The following is a 15894-nucleotide window of genomic DNA, read 5'->3' as shown; positions in this document are numbered from 1 at the left end:
GGGGCGCCCCGCCCACCCGCGCGCGGCCAGGCCGGAATGGCGGGAAAGCCCCGCCCCCGCTGCGCCCTCCGCCCTCCCCGCCCGGGCCAAAATGTCGGTGGGGGTGGCTGCGGCCCTGACCCGGGAGGGAGGGGAGGACGCCTTCCGCCGGCTTTTTCGCTTCTACCGGCAACGTGACACGTTGGATTTGAGGGGCGTTGTGGACTTCTCCGCACCGGGGGCCCAGGTAACCGGTCCTGCTCCGCCTCCTCGGCGGCTGGAGGCGCAGTTCCCGGCTCGGGGCGTTGGGATTATTCGCCCTGGGAACTATGGAACGATGGAATGGCTTAGGTTGGAAGGGACCTTAAAGATCACTGTTGGAACGGGTCCAGAGGAGGCTACAAGGATGGAGAGGGCTGGAGCACCTTCCGTACGAGGCCAGGCTGAGGGAGTTGGGATTGTTCAGCCTGGAGAAGAGAAGGCTCAGGGGAGATCTTATAGCGACCTTCCAGTATCTGAAGGAGCAACAAGAAAGCTGAGGAGGGACTGTTCACAAAGGCGTGTGGGGATAGGACGAGGTATAAACTGGAGAGGGGCAGATTTAGACTAGACATGAGGAAGAATTTCTTCACAATGAATGCGGGGAGGTACTGGCACAGGTTGCCCAGGGAGGTTGTGGCTGCCCCATCCCCGGAGGTGTTCAAGGCCAGGTTGGATGGGGCCTTGGACAGCCTGATCCAGTGGAAGGTGTCCCTGCCCATGGCAGGGGGTTGGAGCTGAGTGGGCTTTCAGGCCCCTTCCAACCCAAACCATTCCATGACGCTGCGGTTGCAGCCGCGCTCCGCGGGCGGGACCTTCGGGAAAGACCTTCCCGAGCGCCGCCTCTTGGGCCTCTGCCTTTAATTGGATCTTGGCGTTACGGTGAGGGATCTCCCGACCGTCGCTTAAAGGACGGCAAAGGAACGCGTGTAGGGGAACAGCCAACGTCGCTGCTGGAGCTGACCCCGCTTCCCGGGTCCCCGCAGCTCTTCCCGGCCGCCTGTCCGCGGAGTTAAGCTGCTTCTCCTTCTCTGCTCCCCCTGGTGTATCGCTGTCAGGACGAGTCCGGCTGCTGGAGCGGGTATGGGGCACGTAGGTCCCTAAGGAAAGTTAGTAGTTTGCCGTGTCCTGAGCGATGCAGAAGTGATTCTTGAAACTCATCTTCCACTTTGTCCCCTGCGAGAGGGTAGCGGATACCAGCTCACGTGTTGCTAACCAGGAATTTACTCCGTATGAGAAAACGGAGTTGGGAATATAGTTAAAATGAAACTTTCCCTTATTATTAATAGCTCGGGTGGGTTTTTTTTTGTTGTGAATTTTTTTTTAGTGTTCTGTTAGGATATATACTTTGCCATCTTTTCAGACTATAATTTTGATATTGTTAACAGGACACAAAACCTGACCCATATGAAATTGTTCAAGACATTAGCATTAAACAAGGCAGTTGTTAATGTTTCAGCCTTTCCTGAGCTTGCACAATCCTTTATCAAATAAAAGATTCCAGCATTACGGCCCTTCTGGGAAATTCAAAGTACTTGAAAGCATCACAAGCATCTGTGCCCTCTCCATATCATTCTTATTATGCCTGTTACCTTCTAAGATAAGTTATTAGCTTAGTAGTACAAGCATCTTTTATTCCTCTTTCCCCTGGGTTAAAAACATGTGGCTTTTTGCTTTAAGAAGAGCTACAGGTCTGGCAGGTTGGCCCAGATACTATTGTTCCATTCCTCACAAAAAACTGTTTAAAGTGATTGAGCTCTTTGGTGAAGTGAGACGTACACCAGCTGCCCTGCTACCAGGCTTATTTAACTGATCCAACACATGTAATTCTTCAGCATAGAAACAGCTCCTGTTCTCCAGAAGCTCCAGCAGCAGCTGGTGTATAAGCAGTTTGAGAAGGCAGAGAGGTACCAGAGTCTTGGTCAAAGGAAGATCCTTCCTGGGGATGTTCTGCAGACAGGACTCCAAACTGAGATCTTCGAGGCTGATGGTCACAGAGCTGCTTTTAGTAGCACTGAAAAATTGGTCAAGCTGAACACATTGCCAGAAGCTGCTGCCCAGCTCTAGTTTAGAATTTTCTCACAAATTCCAAATATGTTATTTTGACCCCTAACCAGAGCTGTGAGCCTGCAGAGAGACTGATTTACACGTTCATCACTGCAGAGTCTGTGTGCTTGCACTTAGGCCTTCATTTCATATACAGTTTCAATTGAGGTAAACCAAGTTTTGCTCGTCTCTGCCTGCTTATTCTCACTGTGCCTGGCCAGCTCTTCACTTATATAGGTTTGTACATCTGCACAGCCACGTGGAGAACTGGACTGGGGAACTAAGCCAGAACAAAACCAACCTGCATCTACCCTGTGCTTTCAAAGGCAGTTCCCAGCCCTAAGCAATGAAAGGATTTGGAACACAGTGGGTACACAGTGACTGAGTTTGCTTCTTTCAGCAAGTGTTGGCTTATTGCAGCTTGAAAATGTGTTACTGTGACCCAAGAGAGTACATTGAGAAATATTTCTTGCTAAGCCTTGAGCTACTGACCCTGCTGTTGGAAACAGAAATGGCCATGCGGTATTCAGAATTTACAGGGTTTCTGTCCTTCACATCAGACAATTTAGCCACTGCATCACTGTACTACTGCTACTGTAGATTACAGGTGGAATGGTCATCTACCCCATGGAATCATGACTGATAACTTACATTTGGAACATGCTTTGAAGGTATAGAGTGCTATGGGTACTAAATACTGCTCTCTAATGGAGACTGATAATTACCAGAATGTTTTATAATGTTGAGGCTGTACTGTGGAAGTGAATAAATAGTGCCTATTTTTTTCTCTTTACTATAAAAAGGGAGTTTTATGTGTGGCAGATATGTCTCCTGATTCCAAAGTATTGTACCAAGTGTAGGCACTTGTTATTCTTGTGTTGAGTACGTGTAAGCTCCATGAGCAGTGTGCTTTGTTTTGGTCGCATTTGTTTAGAAAATAGTTCTGTGGTACAGTTGGCATTTTCACGAGACTTGCCTTGGAACATGGCAGTAGTCTTTCTTATTGGTGTTATGTTTGAATAAGTTTTATATATATATATATATTTAAAAAAAAAAACAAAACCAAATCTTTTCTTTTGCCAGGTGTTCAGATCACAGCTCAGTATTTCTTCAGTCAGTGATCAAGATGCCTACAGAGCTGGATTACAGCCAGTTAGGCAGTGGAAAGCCTATGGCCTCAATGGGTATCCGGGTAGGTGCTTCTGATTTCAAAAAAGTTAAACACAACTTTGTTGCTTTGGATTCAGGCGTCTTCCATCTTATCCTCCTCGCTCTGCCTGGAAAAGCTATTTTGGCTTGCCTAAGTGTAATTTAATGTTATTTTAAGTGCAAGAGGACAAACAGGTCAACTAAAGGGTGGGATGCAACAATATATGAAGGTCAGAGCAGAATCATAGAATGGTTTGAATTGGAAGAGACCTTAAAGATCATCTGATTCCACCCCCTGCCATGAGCAGGGACATCTCCCACTAGATCAGGCTGCCCAAGGCCCCATCCGACCTGACCTTGAACACGTTGAGGGACAGGGCATCCACAACTTCTCTGGGCAACTTGTGCCAGGGCCTCATCACCCTCATGGTGAAGAATTTCCTCCTTATGTCTAGTCTAAATCTTCCCCATTCCAATTTATAGCCATTCCCCCTCATCCTATCACTACATGCCCTTGTAAAAAGTCCCTCCCCAGCTTTCTTGTAGGCCCCCTTCAGGTACTGGAAGGTTGCTATAAGGTCTCCTTGGAGCCTTCTCTTCTCCAGGCTGAACAACCACAACTTTCTCAGCCTGTCCTCGTATGGGAGGCGCTCCAGCCAGAAGCACCTGTTGTTTCATGATCTCTGATCATCGTGACCATCCCCCATTAGAATGGATCCCTGTTGCCTTTGACAGAGATTTTGTATTTCTGTAGCATCTATAGTTTCCTCAATATATATCATGAGAATTAGATGAGTGACTGAAATAGTCATTTCAGGGCTGAAGTGTGGCATCTGCCTGCTGGTGTAGACACTGACTACAATAAGTGAATATGAACCTCTTGTCCTATTCAAGGTACAGAGTAATTTCATTAGGAACATTATTTCAAGCAATGAAATGGATCTTGAGTTTGTGGGTCATGTAATAGAATCACAGAGAGATGCTAGGTTAGCAGGCACCTCCAGAAGTCCAGTTCATCTCTCTCCTACTAAAGCTGAATGAACTTGAAAGTTAGATCAGGTCGATCAGAGCTTTGTATGGGTGAGTTTGGGATATCTCTAAGGATAAAGATTATCCAACCTCTCAGTGCACCTCTGCCACTGTTTAGCCACTCTTGCTGAAGTGATATTTTTCTTGCTGTGATATTTTTCACCAAAATTTGCCTTTCTGTTATTTGAGATTGTTGCCTCTCATAATCTTGGTATGAGCCCCCTGAGATGAAACTGGCTCCACCCTCTATATAATGCCCCTTTAGGTAGGTCTTAACTAATACAGGCTAGTGTGCAATCAGCCTTCCTTGACACAGGGGTGCACTACTGACTTGTGCTCAGTTTGTTCTCCAAGACACCTGATCCTTTGATTTAGAGCTGCTGCCTGGTCTTGTCAGCCCTCAGGCTGTGCTGTTGCATGCGGTTATTCCGCAGAATTATCACTGTAGAACTTCCAGAGTTTCTTGTTGGCCCATTCCTTTGGCTGGCCAGTGTCCCTTTCAGTGGCAATGATAGCCTGCAGCATATCCACTGCTGCCCCAATATAATGTTATCCGTAAGTGCAGTGAGGATGAATGTCCCCTTGTCCAGCTGTTGATGTAGGTGTAGTTATCAGTCTTGGCCTCAGTATCAGTGTGAGGAATACAACTCATAACAGCCACTGGTTACACTGTGAACGATCAAATCACTACTCTTTACACCTGGTGGCCCAGTCAGCTTTTGCTCACTCTTACAGTTTATGGATAAACTCCATGAGCCCCCAGTTTGGCTCCAGTGATGCTGCAGGAGACTGACAAGAAAATATTGCTAAAGCCAAAGTAAACAGCATCCCATGCTTTCCCCTTGCCTAGGTGTCTCACTGTAGCAGGCAGTAAAGTTGGTCAGACAACCTGCCGCTGTTTGGTCTCACTTGTCATTTTATGTCTGTCTAAACTTAATTTTTCCTAGCAATTACATTGGGGCGATCACAAGTGTTCCGCTTAACTGCATTTTTCTTCTGCATTTTTCTTCTGCTTAGACAAAGAAAACCTTCCACTAAAATGAAATGCAAATACATTAACAAATTCTCAGTCTTGTTTAGAATCAAGTCATGTGTGGACAAGAATAACATTTTATCCTTTTCCAGCTGCCTTTATCTAGACATCCTAAAGCACCATGAGATATATATTTTATACATACCAACTGCCCCAATAGCCCCCTAAAATAAGTTAGAATTTCTTTAGTTTATCTATGGGCAAACAGAAGGGAAGTAATTTGGGTTTGTCCTCACACTAAGCAATGAAATGTAAGATTAAGGAACCTGGGTGGATTTCTTTTGCAGTGTCCTGAGTTCTGCGAGAAGTGAGTGATGCTGTCTTTGAGGATTTGTAACTGACACAAATTGGTTTTATGAAGGGTTGTTCTTGTTGCTAGACATCTACATGGTTTAGCCTTCCTCTAACCTAGGCTGGAGACCACTTCCACTAGGCATAAATTAATTTCTAATGTGCTGCAAGATTTTGCTGCAGGAAGAGAATTGCATCTGCTTCTTCAAGGCAGATTCCTTTAGTCTACAGATCCCCAGGAATTGTCTTTTACTCATTCCACTCGGACCAACTCTTTCAAGGCCAAGAGATTAAGTTGTGTTGCCTTCAAAGCTTGCCGGTGGTGTTCTTTGGTCAGCTCAAAGAGATTGCTATGGAAATATATTTCTTGCCACACTTGGGAGGGAGAAGAGCAAGTCACTGATTTCTAGCACTATTGGCTCTCCCAGGAACTATTAAACTTGAATGTTAGAGTAGAATTGGATAGCAAAACTCTGCTAACTGTTAGAAATTCAGGGGGTTGTGCCTGTCTTGACATCAGAAGCATAGCAGTAACGCAATTTTTGGTTGTTCTTGCTTTTGTAAATCTAGACTAATCTGGACTGAAAGGTGTGGAGAGACATGAGCATATTCTAAGCTTCTGATACAAGAGTCACAAAACTTGCATTCTTGTTCTCAGCTCTGTGTGTAACTCCAGGCTTCAATTCCTTCCTTAATACCTGGAGATAATACATTCGTGGTAGAGCGTAATTTCATGAATGCGGTAAATTACTTTGAGAACCCCACATCAAAAGCTGTTAACAGGAGGAACAATATTTATTATTCTATTCTATGCAGAGGCCAACTGAAAGAAAATGTAATGCTTCTAGCAAAAAAAAGTCTTGTAAGTAGACCTATCAGTAGGCTACCATTGTCTGAAAGTGCAGAGAATGTAGTGAAATGAATGACGGTATGTCATACACTGAAGGCTCTTTTCTAGCCAGTTAATTTGATCTTGCCAGGTCTTTGAGGAGTGCTGGCAGGAAGCTTTTTCTGTGCTTTTGTTACTTTCATAAGGCCAAAAGGCAACTTTGTATTCTGCTGAGACTCTTAGCATTGCTTCTTCCTTTTTCATCTACTTTTTTTCTGTTTATCTTTATATGACTGAGAAGTTCAAAAAGACTCAGTAGGGCAAAACCTTGAAACCTCCTTTTCCTTTGTTCCTCCTATATCCTTATCTCTCTTTGTATGTGAATTTTGTGTTGGTGGGTCTTAGTGAATTGACAGTCTTTGAGAGAGTGCCTTGATTCTCAGAGTAGGTACAATACAGATTAATAGCATCTTCCCATCAGACACTCATTCATCAATGCTGTTGACCCTGGCCTGGAAGAAAACATCCCTGGAGTGCTGTGAAGGAAAATCCAGTGAAGAATTCCTGTTAGCATTCCTGGTGATGGCAGATCTTATGTCAAGGACTCTTGTCTGTTAAGTTACAGACCAAATCAATCCATTACATCTCTGCTAACCCTCCTACTGGGGCTGCTGCTTGAACTCTGCCAGAGGTGCCCTTCTAAATGAACGTGCAGAGTGGCTATGTGTTTATTTTGTTAATTAACTATGACTACAAAGTATATGCAGTCAGCAACAAGCAGTTTGGGATATAATTGAGTATTTTTTTTAATTTTAATTTGAGTATTACCATATCAAAATACAAATAGAGATACAACCAGACTTACCCGAAAATAAGCATGAAGCAAAAGAGAGGATAGTTTACCTGTACTACAGACTTTCTCAGCCCATGGACTGCTCTCTGCAGTTCACGATGCTGAAGTAGTAGTAAGAAGGCAGTATGAGTTCAGAGGCAGTGACAGGGTTAGTTTGAAATCTAGAAAAACAAGGCCAGAATTCCTTCAACTTCGCAGTGTTCAAGAGAAAAATCTTGTTGAATGATTTCAGAATCAGATTTACTCCAAAGTAATTGATTGTCTGAGTTCTTACTCCTTATCTACCTGTAATCAATGTGCCTTCCACAGGTATGCCCTTTATTGTCGTATTTTTACTTGGACCAGCACTGGCTGCCCTCCCTGTCTTCTACTTTATGGCTACCATTTGTTTGTATGGAAAAAAACAATAGGTGTTAACTCTTCAGACCTACTAATAGATTTCATCAGTTTACATGCAGAGTCAGTTGTTGTACGTCTAATGGTTTTTTTCACTACCTCCAACCCCTGTCCTTTGCTCTAATTTTAGAAAAAACAGGGAAATGTCTAATCATACTTTTTCCCTGCCCTTTCCCTTTTTCTCTGTGGTCAGGGTTTATTTTCATACTGAACCCTTTCCTTCCGGGCTGCCAGCGTCACTGGGTGAAACAGTGTCTCAAGCTGTACCCCCAGAAACCCAATGTCTGCAACCTGGACCTGCACATGCCTCCTGAGAAGACCTTTGACCTGTGGGGACAGAGCAAGGAGCAGCTGAGGTAAGTCCACAATAACCTTTGGTGGTCAGAACTAACGGAGACAGAAGGTCGCAGCTTTGAGAAGGTCTAAGAAAAGTGAGCGGGGAAGAGGAGATGAAAAAGATTGTGTGCATGGTAGCTGTATACAGATAGTGTCAGACATGCTAAGTTAAAGATGGGGTGTTTGTGGCTTCACGTACATCCTTGTAAATTCTCTGCTTTCACCCTCACAATGGGATTTTCTAGTAGCAAATAATTCCAAAGCCATCAGTCAAATGTAAAATAGTGGCTCTGGCTGATGTCATGGTGCTTGGAAGCTTGCTAAGCTCAGCTGTAAATGGAACCATGAGGTCCCCCTAGGCCTCAGTTTTTCTGAGATGAAAGGGATCCTTTCCAAACATCCCACTCATGCTAGCTCTTCGTCCCAGTCAGCTCTCAGACCTAGTATACTGTAACTGAAAGGCTGTTATTTGTACTTTTTTGGACTTCTCAAGTCATCTAGTTTCTCTGGTTTTACTTTCCAAAATATTTCTTCATTTTGATTTGGTGGGATGGTTTTTGGTCTTTTTAATCCAATCTGAGATGGTGATTAAAGGTACCATTTTAATCACAATCCTCTTTACTCTGAAAGATTCCTACAGGCTTAGAGTTCTGTGGCTGATGCAGCTGCCTTTCCTCTACTTGATTTGGAAGTTAATTGAGAATTTGCCCAAGTTTTGAAGTAGAGTAAAAAGTTTTAAAGTCTAACTTCTAAATTAGAGTCCCCTGTAAAAATACATACATGATAGATGCTGCTCGCAGTACACAGTGTTTCAGTTATTTGGCTATTTTTATTACCTTGTTGATTTCACTGTTCATTTTTCATAACAATTATATCGTGGGATGGAGTAACCAAACAACTCTCATCTTTCACCTCAGTTTCTTAGTAAAATTGACATGCTGAGATTTTTCTTAAAAACCCTCTCAACATACAATGGCAAAAGCAAGATAAGGACTTCTAAATATTTGCACCTAGGAGAGAAGTTATGCCCCCACTTGTGTTTTCCTGGCTCAGTCAGACTTAGTAAAAGAAATTCTGATGCCTTTTTTGTGTTTGAAATATTAACTTGTACATTTGTGTTACATGACAACAGAAAACTGTTCTTTGAAAGTATTGTGCCATTGTCCTCTGCAGCTGAAAAAAAGTGGGGTACTATTTGAGCTTGACAGATCTCCCCCAGCAGCACTTCTTGTGTGCACAGAGAGTGATCAGAACAAAGGTTAATTTGCAGTTGAATCCAGTTTGGTTGAAAACAGTGTTTGGAAGAGTAATGACTGGCAGAAACACTGGCAGTTCTATTAAGCTCTCGCCTTGAGTCTTCAAGTGAGCAAACTGCTGTATTTGTGCTTTTACCTAGGGAACAGGGAACAAACTAGCCAAGTTGTCTAGTATCTGGAGTGAGAGTCTTTCAGGGAGGGAAGAAATGGTGTGTTTAACTGAGAAGAGGCCTACCTCCAAGACTGGACACAACTTTAATGCTTTTTAAGCATTGAAAAGATTGTAAATATGCTTGGGTTGTGGCTTATCTGCTCTTTTCAGGATGCAGGAATCGCGAGGTAGGGAGAGTCCATGCAGTTCCTAGAAATGCATGCCGTGCTCTTCACAAAATGGAGTTTGGGTGTTTTCTTGGGAACAATTGGGAACAATTAAAAGCATGAAAAGGAATAGAACATCTCTACAAGGGATATATTTGTGTCTAAGGAAAGGCTGTGGGTTGCCTTTATATATGCAATTACCTAACAGTGAATAAAGAAAAAAGGGAGCTTCAGACCAAAGCTCCTCTGCTGTTTGGTCTTGTTCTCTTTCTACCATAGTTGTACCAGAATTTCTCTGTGCTTTCTTGTAGGAGCACCTGCTGCTATAGCTCTAGGAACTCGTATACATGAGTTCAGATACATGACAGTAAGACTTTTTACATGACGCTAAGACTTCTGTCCTTAGCAATCACATGTGAAATCACATGCAGAATACTGAGTTCTGGCAATAAGAACCCACTGAGCATATTAGGGTTCCTCCTGTTGTGCAAACACTCTAGCACTGTAACAAAAGGGGACTTTCAAAAGACATGTGCTAAAACATTTGATTATGAACATTAAGTTTATCGACTGAAAGATGTAGAGGAGTGAGTTGTGGGCTATCAGTTTTCTAAATGCTCTGTTACCTGCTTCTAGGCTCCATAAATTGTTCCAAGCAGCGTGTATTTGACAGCTTCTGTGTTGCTGCATTACAGTAATTGCAGTTGCTATTACCCTCTGACAAAGATGGAAACTGGAAAGATTGCTTTCTTCAATAATCAGTGAGCTATGAAAAATTACTGAAGGTAAATAAACTGGCCTTTCATTCCTGTTCCTGGTTTAGCTTAGGAGATAACAGTACAGTGTAGGTGAAGGGCAGAAACAGGCTGTGTGTCCAGGCAGAAAGGCACATTAAATGCAGATGCTTGGCTGAGACTTGACCATGGCAGCACAAATATGAATCCTGTTTTGTTAAAGAGAGCGTGTCTTACTGAAATAATGAGGCCATAAATGAAAGCCAACCATCTGGTGGTACTGTTTATCATGATGTTCTGAGTACATTTCCATTTTCTTTCTTTCTTTCTTTACCATAACACATGACTTGGCTTAAGAAAAAAAGCTGAAATTGCTGAAAGAAGTGGATTAGAAGATAGATGTGTACCTTCCTTTTTATATTTGTCGCTAACATGTTTCTATCTGATTTACTACAGTAATATTCTTTGTAACTTTTTAAGGACTTTTCTGTAGGCCCTAGTAAAAGCCCTTCCCTGGGATCTCTTCTGCCTTCACCATCTTCAAGTAAGAATAGTAAATATGTGTGTGGCTTCAGACCACCAAGTCCCTCTGCACTAGGTTTGTCACTTAAGAAGAACAGGGCTTTTTTTGCCCTGCACAACAGTCTGGATAGACACCTGTGATCTCGATTTCTTTATGTTACAGGAAGGGTATGGTCATAGCTGGAGCAGTCTAGCTTCTTACTGAACATTTAGTGAGTCCATCCTAAGGACAGCTCGTAAAAGTACCAGCCAGTACAACTAACAGCCCATTGCAGTATTATGCAGCTTGATGTGCTTCACTGTCAGGCGAAGCATTTTCCTTTTTTGTAATTTTCCATTAGGTGCCTGGACTATTTTTCCTTTGTATTTGCAGCTTTTAGATATTCACAGATTCTGTTCTTTCCCTTTCAGGTGCTCAAATAGTACATGCTTTCTGGCTACTGAATCTGCATCAGTTCATTGTGTTGTCTTCCTGAAAACTCATTATGAACCATATTGAAAATGGAAGCTTTCAAACTTACAGCAGTTGGCAGTAGGCCCTATAGCTATATTGCACAAATTGCATGAACTGAATTTGCAAGGTCTTTGGAGGAAAAAAATAATGGCACTGAAAATAAAATTTTAACGGGCTGTCGTATAGATAAGTAAATCTCATTACTATATGCTGCATTACCAGAAATCTCCTCAGAAGTTAATGCATATTCCATTTCTTTCCTTTTTGTCTTTGCAGAAGGAAAGATTCCAGTAAACGGGAGCCCAGAAGCTTGTTGGAGAAGCTGCGATGGGTGACCCTTGGTTACCATTATAATTGGGATACCAAGGTACTGAAATTAAATTCTTCTCCATTTTTCTTAGCTGCAAGCACTCGGAACAGCCAACAGACAAGGGTATCGTGGAATAAAATGCTTATGATCCTACCAGACAGTCCCCAGGAAAGGCTATAACAAACCATGCTTATAAGAATATTTTAATATGTATTAGTTTACTGTGAAGGATTTAACAGCCAAAGTCCATTGCTGTGTTCTTTCCGTATGCTCAGCTCTAGACCTGTGACTCTGTTTTGGGGTAAGTGAGCATTTTTACCCTACGAAAAATGATGGTCACAAGAGCATCATTAACTCGTTAAGGTGAGAATGACCTTGAGTGCTTGAAGACAGCTGCTGCTGAGGAACTACTCCTCTTTGGAGGGGTGAGCCTGAGCAGGAAGAGACTGCTGCTGATGCGAGTCTGAGCCAGTATGGTACACACTTACCAATTAATAGCTATTTTGGGGCTCCTGACCAAAATAAATTTTTTCATAAGACTGAGTCAGATGGAGGCTGAGAAGAGATGATAGAGTGAATATGTGATCATATCAGTACATTGCAGATACTTAACCAAATCTGCTTGTGTATTTTTGCTTGACTTTACCAAGTCAGCCTGTTATTGGGTGGCCTTAATAAAAAACGTGGTTATTCCCTTCCAGTCCTCTTGGAATCACTCATGAGAGAGAGAAAAAGTAGGTTTGTTTGCAGTTGATTCCCATTTGTCTTATTCTTCAAAGAAGGTGTCTTTCCATTGGCAGCTTTAGGTGGTAGATCCTCAGGATGTTGGTTCTAACTTTAGGTACTAATCTTACCGACTTAGTTTGCCATCCAAATGTAATGATTAACTCCACAATTAATTGAATATCTCACAGTCTCAGCATAGGCCCAGAATTAAATGATGAGAGGTAAACTTGCTCTGTTTCTACCTATGCTGTAGTCATTTTCCAGGCAAATATGATGACCTTCTCCATGACTATCAGCCAAACTTCTGAGTTCTTATTCAGTGTTTGTTGCCAATTTTATTTGCTGTTCTGATGTTCTGGGTGTCGTTTGTTTTTTTTTCTCACTCTCTTTCTTCCAGAAGTACTCAGCAAATCACCACACTCCTTTCCCCTCAGACCTTGCATTCCTGTCAGAACAAGTGGCTGCAGCCTGTGGGTTCCAAGGTTTCCAAGCCCAAGCAGGGATCTTGAACTACTATCATTTTGACTCTTCACTGGGAATTCATGTAGATGAGTCTGAACTAGACCATTCTCGGCCCCTTTTATCATTCAGGTGAGTCAAGGCAAGCACTGGAGTATTGTGGAAGGATTGTTTATTCCTTTTGCTTTTTTCTATAGTTGCATATGGTTATGGGAAGTTGGTATGGTGTAATGTGCTAATTGGGTATATAATCTACAGTTTCTGAAGCTTTGAATAGTAGGAAGCTGTAGGTCAAGGGGACAGGGTTTTTTTTCTTTGAAGGCTGCTTAAATGGCATGGATGGGATGCCTGGAGTGGAAGAGCTCTTTGCATAGAGCACAGTTCTGTTCTAAAGCAGCAGAGTGGCAATTGGGTGCCAGCAGGTGAGGATGAAATATGGAATATATGAAACCTTGCAGGGTGACTGCTCACGCTGCCTACCTTGAACTAGGCCTCTTAGTCTGTTTTCCGTGTTTTCATTTGTTACTAGGAGTCCATCTGCTTTTCTTGTTTGCGTTTTTTTCTAAAGGGACTTAGCTGCTTAATATTTTCTTAGTTTACATGTAATTGTTCTCTATCTGAATTTGTTTTCTCTTCTTTCTCCATCCTCATGCCATCTCCAGTTTTGGGCAATCCTCAATATTTTTGCTCGGGGGCCTGAAGCGGGAGGAAGCCCCAACAGCAATGTTCATGCACAGTGGAGATATCATGGTGATGTCTGGCTTCAGCCGTCTGCTGTACCATGCTGTCCCCCGGGTCCTCCCCAACCCTGAAGGGACAGCTTTGCCTTCATGCCTGGACCAAGCACTTCCTTCAGACCTCCCTGCTGGCTCAGTCCTTGAGCACAGCTCTGATGAGGATTGGCAGGTCTGTGCCAAGTACTTGGAATCTTCCCGCATTAATATGACTATTCGGCAGGTTTTGGCTGAAGGTCAGAAATTTCCAGAGGAATCTGGGGCAAATGGAAAGGGCCAGGCACCCTCTGAAGACAGTCACCATCAGGAGAACAGCAGAGCCAAGAGACATAAACCAAATACAGACAGCTGAGACACGGAGATCATGCTGACATGGACTGGACAGACAACCTCTGTGTGGAACTGGGAACTAATGTAATCACATAGAACTCACTCGTCTGTATTGGGATTAATAAACTTTTGCAGGATGAATGTACTCCTTGCTGTAAGAAATATGGTGGGGGAGAAAAAGAATCTAAAAAGAAAAGAAGGTCAGGACTGGGACTTAGGAGATGAACTCTATTGCTGTTCTTTTGCAAATGTTTACTGTTCTTGGTTCCCTTTAAAGCCCCTGAATGTTGGAGAATTATAAGCTTTGTTTGGTGACAAGTCATGACGTATTTGGAAATCATTGGGCAGAAAGTGCAAGCAAAAGATACATATCCTTATGTGTTACAGAATCCTATTGGGCTTGTAAAGCTCAGCTGAAGGGCAGTTACAACTATGAATGAGAACAGGCTGCTGTGGGTGTGAGACATACCTGCGACGTTTCCAAGAGAATTCCCTCCAGAGCAAAAGTTGGTTCAGTGATCAGAAATGAGCAGCTCCCTTGAGCAACACCTGCTGTGAGCTTGCTGTGGTCCTGTGCTCTCCCTTTGCTTGCTTGTACCCCCTCAGCCACAGCAGAAACTAGTTTTATGAGCAGAACGGGACTTCCCTTTGCATACCTCAGATTTTAGAGAGAAACAATTGTACTTAGGATTTCTAGTAGCTCCCAGCTGGGTTTACTCCCAACTGTAAGTATGTGACTGAGCCCTATGTTCCTTCAAAACTGCCCCCTCTTAAAGTGCCTGCAGATTATGGTTCTCTAGTCCCAAGCTAGAGTCTTTAAGGAACAGGATGACTTGCAAGTAGAAGCAATGGAGTTGTAAATTAAGTACCTAAAAAATTAATCAGTGACTATCTCTGTCACCCAGAGATAAATATATTGAAACAAGGAAAAGCACTAGCTTTTGTGCCTGTTCTCTTTAAGACTCAGACCTTCCTATCTGCTTTTTAATGCAATTTTAATTGTTGGAGTGGAATGCACTATCCCTGGGGTATTTTGTTTCACTTTCCCAATGAATAAACTTACTTGGTTTTTAAATTAAAGATCTCTATCAGTTTGGGGCTGACTTTTTCCTTCTTTTCTTTTTTTTTTTTTTTCTGGTTAGTTATTCCAGTGTATTAATGCTGCTGCATCTCTTGTGCTGTTCCTTCCAGACTTCTTTTTGATGTACTGCCTCTGCCATCTGCCAGCTCTGGTGCAAGAGCCCTGTATATGTCTGTAGGGCTGCTTTGCTTATGGGCAGCTGAGGGTTTGTTGGGCAGTTTGAGAGGTGTTCCCTGCAGCATCAAGATGCTGTTTAATATCTATGTGGCAGCTTTTCCTCATGGGGAAAGTGTGTCTGGTCTGCCTGTTTCATAGCAGGTGAATGTGTGTTGATTCCTTATACAATACTGCAAAGAGTTCCACTAATTTAAGGTCTAAAATAATCAGATGTGGCTGATCTTAACTCTTTGGCACCAAAGATGAGAGAAGACAATGTCAGGGAACTAGGTGGTCATGAACTGGAGCTGGTTTCTCATAAGAAATGAGAACCACAGACTTAAACCTCAGCTTGGGGCATGAAGAAACCAGTTCCAGTTAATTGTAGTGGCCCTACAAATATATAACAAATGTCAAGCAATCATTTATTCCAGAATTCGAGTATTCCTGTGATTCAAGGACAAGAAACTGTACCGTTTATCCTCTGCAGTTTGAACTTGTAGTAACTTTTGCAAACTACTGATAGCATTTGGTTGTGGGAAGCATCTAGTCCATTGGAGCCTTTTGTTTAGATATGACTTGGGTTGAGAATTTGCTGAGTGACCAACTTGCACTCAAGCTTGTTATCTAATGCCATTGTGAGTGAGAGACAGTCCTGATGTAATCCTGTATTGGACACCAGGAAATGAAGTCCATGACCCAGAAGTGGGTGTATGGGAAATGACCTGGGGAGATGGGGGGAGTGATCTGTACACACAGAGAAACAGCTGCAGGAAGGGAGAATTTCCTGAACTGCAACCCTAGCAGGAGCATTGGTTCTATGACCACAGAGGT

The 15894-nt window shown here is 42.9% G+C and overlaps 1 protein-coding gene across 2 annotated transcripts; it reads left to right on the top strand.

Annotated features, from left to right (window-relative positions):
* Positions 1–54: 54 nt before the first annotated feature.
* ALKBH1 (alkB homolog 1, histone H2A dioxygenase) lies at positions 55–14903 on the top strand. Of its 2 annotated transcripts, none has more exons than XM_054068699.1 (6): positions 55–226; positions 3148–3256; positions 7838–8000; positions 11541–11631; positions 12701–12891; positions 13422–14903. In XM_054068699.1, the coding sequence occupies exons 1-6, from the start codon at positions 92–94 to the stop codon at positions 13843–13845; spliced, it is 1113 nt and encodes a 370-aa protein (XP_053924674.1). In that variant the 5' UTR covers positions 55–91; the 3' UTR covers positions 13846–14903. The 2 variants fall into 2 exon arrangements, with proteins under 2 accessions (XP_053924674.1, XP_009565142.2); XM_009566847.2 differs by having other exon boundaries at positions 57–226; positions 12698–12891.
* The last annotated feature ends 991 nt before the right edge of the window (positions 14904–15894 follow it).

Source organism: Cuculus canorus, chromosome 5 (assembly GCF_017976375.1).
Source record: "Cuculus canorus isolate bCucCan1 chromosome 5, bCucCan1.pri, whole genome shotgun sequence".
Lineage (NCBI taxonomy): Eukaryota > Metazoa > Chordata > Aves > Cuculiformes > Cuculidae > Cuculus > Cuculus canorus.
Note: the sequence above shows the minus strand (reverse complement) of the source record. Positions and strands in the feature narration are given on the sequence as shown.

What these genes read in the sequence shown, in the direction of transcription:
- ALKBH1 (XM_009566847.2), top strand. Translation starts at nt 92, where the DNA reads ATGTCGGTGGGGGTGGCTGCGGCCCTGACCCGGGAGGGAGGGGAGGAC. An exon ending in TGGCCTCAATGGGTATCCGG is followed by an intron (nt 3,257 to 7,837) that starts GTAGGTGCTTCT and finishes CTCTGTGGTCAG; the next exon opens with GGTTTATTTTCATACTGAAC. An exon ending in ATTATAATTGGGATACCAAG is followed by an intron (nt 11,632 to 12,697) that starts GTACTGAAATTA and finishes TCTTTCTTCCAG; the next exon opens with AAGTACTCAGCAAATCACCA.